The sequence below is a fragment of the Carex rostrata genome, chromosome 23 (assembly GCF_964058835.1).
Source record: "Carex rostrata chromosome 23, lpCarRost1.2, whole genome shotgun sequence".
NCBI classification, from domain to species: Eukaryota; Viridiplantae; Streptophyta; class Magnoliopsida; order Poales; family Cyperaceae; genus Carex; species Carex rostrata.
In genome coordinates, this window is record NC_135940.1 from 6,287,473 (window position 1) to 6,300,070 (window position 12,598).

Sequence of the window (12,598 nt, forward strand, 5' to 3'; positions counted from 1 at the left end):
TGAGTTCAAATTGGTTGGAATATAAGGTTCCATTTGTAATCAAGTTAAGTTACAACTAAAATTAGAAAGAAAAAAATAGTGAGGCTATGGTACATTGCAATACCTAGATCGGTCCGTGCATTGGATTTATATATCTGTTTTCAAAGTATAAATAATTAATATGAACATTTTAATATTATCATTATATGAAAATATACTTAGAAATCAATTTTTTTATTATTTTATTAATATTTTTTAAATAGATAGAAAATCACGAGTGGGTATCCTCTCAGATATCTCATACTTTACACGACCGGTGTGTCCAATGCTTATTTGGAGATAGCGCAGGTGGCAGTATTATTTGAGCTTTGAGATTCATATCGAATATATTTAAACGGTTAAGATTTTCAGGAAAAAAAAAACACAAAATATGAGATATCTCAGATGATATGAATCACTACTTTCAAATAGTTCAAATTTTTTTTATCAAGTAATTTTCTATTTGTCTAAAAATATAATTTTTTTCAAATAATATAAAATTTAATCTATAAAATATTTTTAATATAATAATAATGTTAAACGATTTGAATTAATTATTTAAATTTTAAAAATAATAATATGAATCTAATACACAAACCAATCCGCGTGTTGCAATGTACTGTAACCTCACTCAAGAAAAGATGCATCTTTTTGTGGATGTTACTGCGCTCTTTTTTTCTTTTTTCTTTTTAAGGTAACAATATACTGCGCTTACGAGGCGCCAAAAATGACAAAATTACATAAGCGTCACTCCCTCCACTCTTACTCTCCAGCGAGCCACTTCGGCAGCTCCGGTCTGTATGGTTCAATCCTTGTGTCCGGAACCATGTGACCTCACTGTGTACGCATCTTTCCGCTCATACCTCCAAAACCACTGCGATTAGCGAACGCATCACCAGCTTCTCTCCGGTCCGAGGCCATAATATGTGTCATGCCCCAGGTCACTTCCGTACGAAATATTCTACCTCAAGAAGCGGGTCCCTTTTTTATCTTCAAAAGTTACGGTCTCGAGTTAATAGCATGTACCAGGAGCAACCAAAAATCTCACCAAATATGGTTCAAAATCCCCTAAAGTAACTTAAAATTTGAGTTTAAATTATGACCGTGCGATCAGAATCTGGACCTATGTAGGATTCAAGAGTGATTTTAATAGTCGTGCAGATTCTGATCGGACGGTAGGAATACAAGCTCAAATTTCAAGGTACTTTAGGGAATCTGAATTTCTAAAGGATAGAGCCTTTGACTCTCCAATTCGACACATCTGGCAACATCGCAATCTAGGGCATAGCAAATCCCAATTTCTTTCAGCTCCGCCTCCCCCCCTCCAATTCTAACGCAACGACCGACCAAAACCCCAGCAACAATGGCGGATCCGGAGGTGCTGCCCGAATCCGACACAAACCCCGACGAATCATCCCTCCCAGTCGCGATCGTGGAGGAAAATGAAGGAGAGAAGGACGAAGAGGACATCGATTTCAAGCCGAAAATCGGCATGTATTTCGAGACAGAGGATGACGCGTACGAGTTCTACAAGAAGTACGCTGAGGGAATCGGGTTTGTGGTTAGAAAGTCGCACAAGAGCCGAAATACTCGCCTCGCTGTCACGAAGAGGTGGTTTGTGTGCCATAGGCAAGGGTTCAAGCAGGAGAGAACCGAGACCAAGAACCCTCGCGCCCCTGGGTCAAGGACTGGGTGTGGCGCATGTCTTTGCATAAAGATCATCCCTTGTGGTGCGTTTAGGTAAATTTTCCTCTCCTTTTTTTGGGTGGTTTTGCATATATGCTATTGCATGCTGTAATTCTCTCTGTTTTTTTTTAAAGGATATATGCTATGTTTATGATACCAACAATTCTTATTAACAAAATAATTTTGCAGTATCTAGTAATTGCATTTAAGCCAAAAAAAATTAAATTAATAAAAATATAGAGTTCCTTATTGTTTTCATGAGGCCAGGTTGTTCAGAATAAAAATCTACTGAGATAAAATTTGAGATGAAGAAGGGGCACAGAGAGTCTAAAGTGATCTAATTGAGGGCCTTTTGAAAATGGGTCATGTTTTAGAAGATATATTAAAATGGGGATGAGAATTAATAAAATATTATGGAAAGCAAACAGATTATAATTGTAAAGACGTATAAATAAAGACTCTATTGCCTTTTCCCTGTGACTGTTTTTTTTTTAAATATTCCATTAGTTAATCATCTCGATGGAGCTCTAAGGGTATGGTTAGTAACAGCCATCGTTGTTTATCTGATTAACATCTAACAAATGAATTGCCCTCTCACCAAATATTAGGAAGCACACAGATATAGCATCATAAATGGAGAAAATGAATTATTATAACCAGTTTGAATTAGTTTCATTAAAATCATCCAACTTTTCAATCCAGCAAATTAGAAATAGTACAGTGTATTGAGCTTACCTTCATTCCTTGTAAAAGAAAATAAAAACTGGTTGCAGAAACCAAGGAACTTCAAAAATATAATATAAAGAATTTCACATATTTTTTTAACTAAAGACATGAAACACAAACGGAGAACTCCAACAATTATTTTTTTGAGAAATAAGTACTCAGCTTTTGAACAATCCTGAGCAAGATGTATCCTGAATGATCTCTTTACCTCTGCTCTCTCTCTCTCATAGCATGGTGAATATACCATCATGAGTAAAAGGTATTTGTTTCTTTGTGGTGGAAGCAGGAGGGTTTGGAGGGGGGGGGGGGAATAAAAGCCTGACTTTATGTGACAACTATTTGGTTTCTGCAGTTTATTAAACCTAATTTGTAAATTTTCAGGGTCACAGAATTTGTAGAGGAGCACAACCACCCACTGGCTGATCAACCTGCGGTGAAGATGGTGCTGGGACCGCGGGCTCCACCACCACTGTATGACCCAAAGAATGGGCCCGCTCTTGACATGCGCTTTGAGACTGAGGATGACGCGTACGCCTTCTACAACAAGTATGCTGAGCATGTTGGGTTTAGTGTACGCAAGTCATACAAGAAGAAGCACAAGGGCATGCTTGTCTCACGCATCTTTGTTTGTTCTCGAGAGGGTTTCGGTATGTTGCTCCTAGCCTTTTTTTTCTATGCAAATTTGCATGGGTGGAACTAGAAAATTGAGACTTTGGGGTTTAGTACCCTTTCCCCAACACTACTTTCTGCCCCTGCAAGTTTGTCTACCAGCTGGTAACGATAACAACAACAACCAAGCCTTTAGTTCCAAACAAGTTGGGGTAGGCTAGAAATGATACCCAATCATAATCATAAAGTCAAGGTAGATAGTAATAAAAATAATAATAGTAGTAGTAGTAGTAGCACTAATAATAATAATAGTAATAGTAGTAGTAGTCCTAACAGTAATGATACCAGCTGGTAGCAATGCATACAAAAAATACACCCCTCTTTAGCTTTTAGTATTAATGTCTTGGCCAATACGTGATTTACAGCCCTATAAGTTTTTTTATTCTTAAATAACCAACAAATGGATTCAGCATGTTATACTGGTTGCCAGATCTGAGTAAACTCTTATTCCTACTTGTCTGTTGCAGTTTAATTGTTTATATTAGGGTAACATTATCTGAACCTGAATTGGCTACTGACTGCGGATTGAAATCGTTGCAATTCTTGGTTACAAACTGGCAATTGTACCTCTGCATTATTTGTTTTAATTCTTCAACTAATATTCCCTTCTACAGCTGAGAAGGACAAGCACAGGGACCCTGAAGAGACGCCAAGGCGTGCGGGCCCAACTCCTAGCAGAACAGGCTGCCAGGCGTGCCTGATTATCAAGGTCCAACCTCCGAGCAAATCGTTTAAAGTCTCTAAGTTTGTCTCGGAACACAACCACCCTCTAGAGGACCCTGAAAGTGTGCACAAGTTACGCTCTCACAAGCTCAAGTCTAAGATGCTTGAGCTCGATTTGCCTGACTACCAGCGCCGGAAACGCATGCATGGCATGCTGGCTGGAGATGCGGGGGCTGCTCTTGAGTACCTTCAGAACCTCCAGGTATTTAATTTGAGTAGACAACTCTGCAGTACAAAATGGTATCTTGTGCCTTTCATATACCAGCTTCTAGTAGGTTTTTGGTATCCTGCTCGAGGAGAAACACAGTGAATTAAAAGATAGTCATCACAGATTTTCCCCGAATGGTAGCTTCTAGTAGGTTTTCTGTATCCTGCTCAAGGGAAAACACAGTGAATTAAAAGATAATTGTCACAGATTTTCCCTGAGTATTTTCACAACATTAGAAAATGTAAATATTTAGAGCAGGGTTCAAGTGTCTCGTGTCTTTCATGCCTCAATCGTGCGTCATGTCCTTATCTCTGTTTTCAAGGTCCAAACAATTGATCTGAACCGTTGAACTTGATCTCCATATTAAAAATGTGCTTAGAGACCAAATTATTTTTTGGAAAAAAATACTATTTTTTTAGATAGGTACAAGATCACTGTTTTCGGAAGAATCTTGACCATCCAAAAACTGTGATTTTGTACCTATCTAAAAAAAATAAGGATGTGAGGCACTTTTTAATATGGAGATCAAGTTGAGCAGTTCGGATCGACTGTTTGAACTTTAAAATGGGGATCGGGATGTGAGGCATGAAAGACATGAGGCATCTGAACCCTACTCAAACATTTAATATTATATCTTGTTGAACAGTTGCCACTACTGAAGGCAAGGATCAACTTTGTATACTAAAACACAGCTTTGTATGCTGTTATCACTTAGCACCCTGATTGGTCCATGCAATGCTGTGCTTCAATCTTAATCAAAGTTTTAACTCGGATCCTTCACAAGTCAAATGGGTATGAATTCGTGTCTTGCTAAGTGTAATTTGACCTGTAATGTCTACACTTTCAGGTTGAAAACCCTTCGTTATTTTATGCTGTTGGGTGCAACGATGAAGGCAAGGCAATCAATTTCTTTTGGGCTGACGCGAAGTCATGTCTCGACTACATGTACTTCAATGATGTGGTACTCTATGACACGACATACAGTCTAAACACCTACAGTCGGCCTTTCGGACTGTTTGTCGGTGTTGATAACTTCAGACAGCCGATGGTTTTTGGTGCTGCATTAATGTATGACGACAGCGCAGAGGGCATCAAATGGTTATTTCAGGCTTTCAATGATGCGATGCATGGCAAGCAACCGGGCTCAGTTCTGACAGACGTGGGTCCGAAGTATTCCAATGCAGTAGCTTCTGTCTGGCCCGGAACTATGCATCATGCCACTGTGTGGCATGTGTATCATAGTGCGAAGAAGAATTTGAAGCAACTGGTAGACAATGCAAAGGCCAGTTTCATGCATGCCTTCGCACCTGTTATGTTTGAAAACGAAGATGAACCAGGGTTTCTATTGGCTTGGGATAAATTAATTGAGAAGTATAATCTTGGTGATAATGAGTGGATGAATGAGTTGTTTAAAACAAAAGAGACCTGGGCTTTGCCGTACTGGAAACACGTGTTCACTGCCGACATAATTACGACATTACGAAAGGAGAATATGATGACCCAGCTGAGGAAAGAGTTGAATGAGCAAGAAGATCTCCTTCAACTGCTAAAGAAATATGATATGATACTCGAGGATTACAGATCGACGAAATTACCGATGGATACCGAGGCCCCCCTGCCAATCCCTAGTCTCCGAATTCTAAAGCAGGTTGGCAACCTGTATACCACCGCAGCTTTCAAAATGTTTCAAGCAGAGTTCGAAGACTACATGAACAGCATGGCATACCCGCATGCTGCATCCGGCATGGTTTCAGAGTACAAAGTGACGATCGATGAGAAACCCGGCGAGCATACTGTCAGGTATGACTCTTTGGATCACTCAATCACATGCACGTGCAAGCGTTTTGAATCGACCGGTATCCAATGCGCACACATGCTTAAGGTCCTCGACTTAAAAAATATTAAGGAGTTGCCAGATCAGTATATTATCAGGAGGTGGATCAAGGATGCACGATCGAGTCATTTTGCTAATGATCTGGATAACAGTCTTAGAGTGTCTACCACCGAAGCACGGTACAAGGAACTCTGTAGAATCGCTAGCATGATAGCGGCAAGGGCTGCTAGGGCTGATGAAGCGATAGGGTTTATTGAGAGTCAATCAAATGCGCTCATGAAACACCTTGATCATATCTTTCAAACAAGTGGGTTCTCAGAGATGGGTAACCATGCTGCTCTTACTGCGCCCGGGCCCTCATCGAGCACTCAACCTCATAATGTGGTTAGGGGTCAACAAGGAAACCCACTGCTCCGTGCTGCAAATGGTACTTTTTGTTTCTCTTGAAAACAGTTTTTTTTTTTTTTTTTTTTTTTTTTTTTACAAAATGAAATAATTCTGTCTTATCTATTATGAAACTTTGATATTGAGAATTTAATGGTATTAGGTCAGATTGTCTCATCTTATTTTGCTTTTTAATCTATTTTCTAGTTGGTTATTTTTGGAATCCATGGACAATGGAATTATTTGACAATCTTGACAAAATTTGTCAAATTAATCCAAATAAGTTTGAAAACTAAAAGAAATATGAGTGTTTTTGAACAAAAAGGATAGCCTATTATGCTATCTGAGTATGGTTTGAAGATGCATTGGGAGTTGTTAATTTAAACTGTTGAAATTGATGAACAGTAAAACACGCATTAGTTTCTTATCATTTTTAATGCATGATCTGTGTATTACACACAATAATATTATATAGATTTGCCAAAATGCCTGGTTTCAAAATTTTATCTTTATATATAACGGTTGTTATTGTAAGAATTATCAAGTCGAATAGTTGTCTGATTTCTTGAGTGTTCTGCGTCATTCTTTATATATAACAATAGCAAATTTTACATAAGATAATTTGTTGACATCTCCCCCTTCTCTGCTTCATCTTAGGTATCCTTGGGGTCTGATCAAGTTACCACTATATCAGTCTCTTTCCACCTTTCTGATCTGAATTCAGGTACTAACAACGTTTACTGTAGAGGCTTTTGTCATTTTTTATTAGCTTTCTGTCATCAATTTTCTTATTTTTTTAGGTAACGTATGGCCTAAATAATGTCATTAGACTTGTTATCCTGAGTTACTCTGTGTCTGTCTGATGAAATGCAGGAGGATAAGTGGCAAGTACTTAATGGTGTAATTTAGTGAAAGTTAACAGGTTCTCATGTAAGCAGTTGTTGATTGTTAGCTTAATTTCTATTAGCTGTGTTGTAAAACTTAATGTGGTTGATGTAGCAATTATTGTTTTTTGTTTTTTTCCTAAACATTTGTAATGGTTTAATGTGATCCGCTTAGTTAGTGAATGTCGGCGTAATGATTTATTCTCAAATAGCTGCTTGTGTTGATTTACTATTTTGTGCTGGCTCATTAGTGATGTCTTGAGCAACCTGCTTTCTGAGACCCCAATGTGACACACCGCTTATTTGGTTTCAAGCTGAGGTTGACTTGAGCTGAATTGTGGCTCAAAACTTTAGCCCGATTTAGTTGACTTTTCAAATCATCCAATTTCCATCTCAATTTTAGATAGCTCTTGGTTTGTCGGTCCTTTGCTTGAGCGAACTGGAATGCTGGACTTCGTATTTATTTAAATTCTCCCCCCTCTTTGGTGGCCATGCTTGTGTAGTTGGTGCTTCGACACAGATTTGATTTGGGGTGATGTTCTAGTTGCATATTTAAGAGCCATATTTTTATCTCTAATCTACATTCGATTATGATAGATGTTTGTTTAATTGCAAGGAATTTCCATAATGATGGATTGCAGAAAGTTAGAAATTGGCTGGCTAGTACATAATCAGAAAAGTTGGTTGATTCTTATTTACATACAAACTTAACTTTACAAATTTTTGAATTATTAATATAAAGTCAAAGTGGTAAAAAAAAAAAAGAATGTATACAAGTTAATTTTGATGTATTTATTTATTATTTTTTTTTACCACTTAACATTAATAAAAAAATATACAATTTGCATATAAATGCATTGCTAAGTAAATTGATATCAACGGTTCAGAAATATTTAAACCAATTTGATAGATTTCAAGGTGAAAGATGAAGCTCATTAAGATGCTTGATGAGCTCAACAAGATTCTAATTCTACTGATATTTTGTGTCTCAATTGTATTTCTATAAATTGTAATAAGTATCCATTATTTATCACATTTACTCATTCAAGCAACAGGGACAAGATAAAGTGCACATATTGTAGGTTTTAGATTAAATTCCATGTGTTGAGCATTGTAATTGAAAAACAATTTTAAACTTTAGCCAAACAATATGTTGATTCGTTCCAGAGTAACTAATTCGACTGGATGTGATCAACCCCGATATTAACAGCGAATGTATTTACATCAAATGTAACTTGGAACTTTCAGCATGATAAATACATGTATAACTTTTCCATGCTTCCGTCGTATTTTACTATGATATTGACTGTCTTTAATTTAATTACCCGTGTACTCACTAAACCGATACTTTTAGAATTTTACACATCAATCTCCCTAGAGTTGAACCCAAATATCTGACCTATTGCCTCTATTGCAGATATATTCCAACTCTCAGAATGTCTTGTGATCTATTAAAGATAAAATAACAAAAACTATTGCAATTAGATCAATATTAATTGTGTAATTAAATAGGATAATCAATTGAAAATAAAGTTTGAAAAACAAGAATTACTACCTTGTAGTTTTTGTCCAAGTTATAAGTTGTTTGTCCTTTTATGGAAATAAGTGGCCTCCAAGGAAGTTTTAGATAAGTTCTGAAAATAGGACACAATATAAGAGCATCTACATTGGTAATTTCAATCCAATTTCAAATCCTAGGTGGATTTTTCATTTGCAATTTCAAGGATGTATGATAATTTCATAAATAGAAATATTTCTTTTAATTGGTTTTCTTTTGCAATTTCTGAGCGGTTAAAGCAATCAAAATTTGCATGAGTGCAATGTTTTTGAAATTAAATTTAAATTAATATCAGTTATTTCTATTCTAATTTCATTTTAATTTCATGAATGTACAATAGTTAGCTGTTAATAGTTTTCACACAAGTACCTTAGTTTCCATGAAGCCAAAATGGAACTTGTTTCAGGGCTGAGATCCTAAAAGGAAAGCCAATAAGAAAACTGAAAAAAGTGTTGCTAGCCCTGCCATAATTGAGTTTGTTTATAAAACTTTATAAACAAATCTATGTTTATAAATAGAAATACAATAAAATAATAGAGGTTGATTAAAGATGTTGGTACCTTCTGTATTTTTTCTAGCTCAAGGGAAGCCTTGTCAAAGAAAGGTACAAGCAAGTCCAAATTTTGACCATACCTGTCTCTACCTTACAAAAGGGTAAAAAAATTTTTTTTTGCCTCCATAAATTTATCTAGGCTGTGCAAAATGCAAACTTTAAACTCGAATAGAAAACAAGTACAAGTGCTTTGTTGGAGGAACCCTGATGCAAATATAGTACATACCACGGAATTTTATTGTAGGATCTTCAAACAAGCAGTCTTCAGCATAAATATCCACTGTGAAATTACCTGCTCTTAGTGATAAAATGTAATTTTTCAAGCAAGAATTGATATGTTAGGAACTTTATTAGGCAAGGATAAGGAAAAAAGATTTTCGCTAAATCAAATTCCAGTAAATGGACCCAATTTCCTATTGAAGAGAGATGTATTGAGTTATCACGATCAGTCTCTGTTCGTTTTTGCGTTGCCCGATATAAAACAATTGTCTATGTTTTGGTGCATAAGAAAAGTCTACAAATTCTCTTATTACAACTACCCGATACAAGGGCAATATATAAAATTTGTACCATAGTGTACAGATCCAGTGGGGGATCTTTATGCAAGGTGCTTAGCCACACATATGGTTTAAAAAAATTAACTATATACATTAAATTTAATTATATTCCAGGAGCAATTTGGTTATTAATAATATGCTTAATATAAAAACCATTACCAGTGAGAAAATAAGCTCGTCGATAGTCATCTTGAATAACCTCTAAAACATCTTCAACGCAACTAATTGAAGGCATCTGTCCTCTATTTCTCTCAATAGAGTCTCTGTCAGTGATAATTATATTTCACTTTGTAGGTTTAGTATTTCAATAAAACAGTGAAAAAGAAAATCTCATCAAGTAATTACAACACATGCACCTCTATAAGTGGTTGATTATAAACTTGGGGTTATGTTATGCCATAGAGAATTAAGAAACTACACATTGAACTGCGATGTGTATGTTTCGTACCAATTTTGCAACAAAATCTGGCCTGGATATTTGGTACGTCATATTATGCATGGAAAAATGTGATTTTGAAATAGTTTTGATCCCACATTGTTTCTTGTGAGTGTATAACGGTGCCTTGGCAGCAAATTAGCAACAACTCGGCATTATTTCAGCTATGCATAATGCATTGGACCATTGGTAGTTCCTATTATACCAGTATGTCACTAGACATGCTATATACTGAGAGTCACTAACAGGATGCCCCACAACACTCTCTATATATATGTTTTCAACTGAACCGACAAATTTTGAATTAAATGGTTAAGTTCGGTTGAATTTTTGAATTACTATGGTTTTTTTATATTAGGTTCAGTTTAATCTCTTATTTTGATTCAACCAAACAAACCGAAATTTACTTGATACTTACTTGAATTACTTTGGTTTTTTAAATTTGGTTTGTTTTAATCTCTCTTATTTGGGTTTGACTGATATACATATCTTAATTTTATTCCACTGATTGCCGGAACGAGTAGTAAGTCCTTTTCTCAAATTAGAGAATAACCTTAAACTTATTAAAGACCAATGAAGGGTGTTTAAAAGTAGCAAATCTGAATTGACCTAGACTTCTTAGAAGAGAAGAGCCTCAATAGCTCGGTGACTCCCTCAACGACTATTTTGATGGCTGGCGAAGCATCTCGGCCGTTGTTGGAACGAGCGGCACACCGAAAGCGGCACGAGTTCGACTACATCGATACAATTGGTAACAGTTGAGAGAGAGGCAGAGAGAGAAAGGTAAACTAACAATTTATATAGAAATGGAAATTGAAAAGGGAGAGAGCGGTTGTAGACTTAAATACCTTCCGATTGTTAGAAAAAGACAGAGTGAGCGGCCCGGCTGCCGTGGCTCTCGCCATTATTTGGTAGTTGCCACTCGCTCTCTTTTCTTAAAGAAAATATCCTAACGTTCGGGTCAGAGGAGAAAAAGTCTATTTAGCGTAGGTTTCTCCATTTCTTTTTTTCTCGTGCCTTTATTTTCAAAAATTTTAATAATTCAAAATTTAAAATTTAAAAGTCAAACTACAATGGTTAGATTATATATCATTTTATGTATAAAAAATTGTGACATTTTAATTTTATTTTAATTGTTATTATAAATTTATAAAAACATGTTTATATGAATAATTTCTAAACGTTAATTTTTCAAATGATTGATTCACATAAAATTAAAATTGAAATGTGATATATTTTTATAAGTTCATAGAAAAAATAACATAGATAATATCTAACAATTTTATTTAATTTTTAATTTATTAACATTTTTAAAAATGAAGACATGATGACACATTTAAACTCTCTCATAGTAAATAGTTAAATAACTTAGCTTTTATTTAAAAGATATTCTGTGTTTAACAGTTATTTGATCATAGATATAATTCTCTTCACGTGGTTTCTATATCAAGAAAGAATTTAAGAATGGTAACTTCCAGGGCTCCATTCAATAATATTAAAAGTCATAATACAGATGATTTCTTCTCTTAAATTAAAACGAGACAGCTACCGCATTAATCGGATATTTTATATCCGTAGTATTCAAAATGATTAGCTTTGTGTTTGTTCTATATTATTATTTATATTGTAAATCAATTGTTTTTTCCGTATTTTATTTTTATCAAGATTTTAAATAGCGCGCTATAGTATTTTTGAACCATAAAAGCTATGATACTATCGGCACTATAACAACACTATATGAGCATAGCGTTGTTTTTTTTAGCAATTTCGCTATGACGCGATAAACGCTATTTAAATCTTTGATTTTTACTAATAAAAGAAATAACCAATAACAAAATAATAATGAGTAAAATAATAATATAAATAATTCAATCTAAGTAAACAGAAAATAAATAAATATACTGCTATAAAGTGCAACATATACATGATATATATAATATAATAAAATTATACATTTGTACGTCACATTAATTGTTTAGAAAAATATAAATAAGTTTTAAACATCATTATATAAAATTGTTACAGACTTACAGAACTCAATACACACACACATGATTTTGTATTTCAGAATGACTAATTATAAATGCCGTGTTATTAAAAAATAATGAAAAAAAAAATATTATATAAGATTTTGCATATATGAATTATCTGAAATATCAAATACAGAATAATTCTTATCTGTAAACTAATGAAATTTTCTTTTTCCATATTTTCATTTGATAATTTGATAAGCTATATATAGAGAGAGAGATTGAGATGGATTATGGTACATTGCAATGTATAGGCATTTTTGTACATTGGACTATAAATCACAGAATTCAAAGTCCAAATAACCGATCCAAACTGTTCATCTTGTTCTCCA

The 12,598-nt window shown here is 34.8% G+C and overlaps 2 protein-coding genes across 6 annotated transcripts; one reads left to right on the forward strand and one right to left on the reverse strand.

Moving 5' to 3' along the window:
* Positions 1 to 1,132: 1,132 nt before the first annotated feature.
* LOC144574535 (protein FAR1-RELATED SEQUENCE 7-like) lies at positions 1,133 to 7,357 on the forward strand. 2 transcript variants are annotated; one of them, XM_078324500.1, is made up of 6 exons: positions 1,133 to 1,758; positions 2,812 to 3,077; positions 3,714 to 4,024; positions 4,878 to 6,291; positions 6,906 to 6,972; positions 7,122 to 7,357. In XM_078324500.1, exons 1-5 carry the CDS (start codon positions 1,382 to 1,384, stop codon positions 6,920 to 6,922), a joined length of 2,385 nt encoding a protein of 794 aa, XP_078180626.1. In that variant the 5' UTR covers positions 1,133 to 1,381; the 3' UTR covers positions 6,923 to 6,972; positions 7,122 to 7,357. The 2 variants fall into 2 exon arrangements, with proteins under 2 accessions (XP_078180626.1, XP_078180625.1); XM_078324499.1 differs by having other exon boundaries at positions 1,150 to 1,758; positions 7,049 to 7,357.
* Positions 7,358 to 8,360: 1,003 nt separating this feature from the next.
* LOC144575031 (adenine phosphoribosyltransferase-like protein, putative (DUF2358)) lies at positions 8,361 to 11,218 on the reverse strand. Of its 4 annotated transcripts, none has more exons than XM_078325150.1 (8): positions 11,085 to 11,218; positions 10,846 to 10,970; positions 9,960 to 10,063; positions 9,470 to 9,535; positions 9,251 to 9,333; positions 9,060 to 9,106; positions 8,688 to 8,766; positions 8,361 to 8,580 (listed from the first exon to the last, which is right to left on the reverse strand). In XM_078325150.1, exons 1-8 carry the CDS (start codon positions 11,139 to 11,141, stop codon positions 8,491 to 8,493), a joined length of 651 nt encoding a protein of 216 aa, XP_078181276.1. In that variant the 5' UTR covers positions 11,142 to 11,218; the 3' UTR covers positions 8,361 to 8,490. The 4 variants fall into 4 exon arrangements, with proteins under 4 accessions (XP_078181276.1, XP_078181275.1, XP_078181274.1 ...); XM_078325149.1 differs by having other exon boundaries at positions 9,470 to 9,538; XM_078325148.1 differs by having other exon boundaries at positions 9,960 to 10,069.
* Positions 11,219 to 12,598: the final 1,380 nt, after the last annotated feature.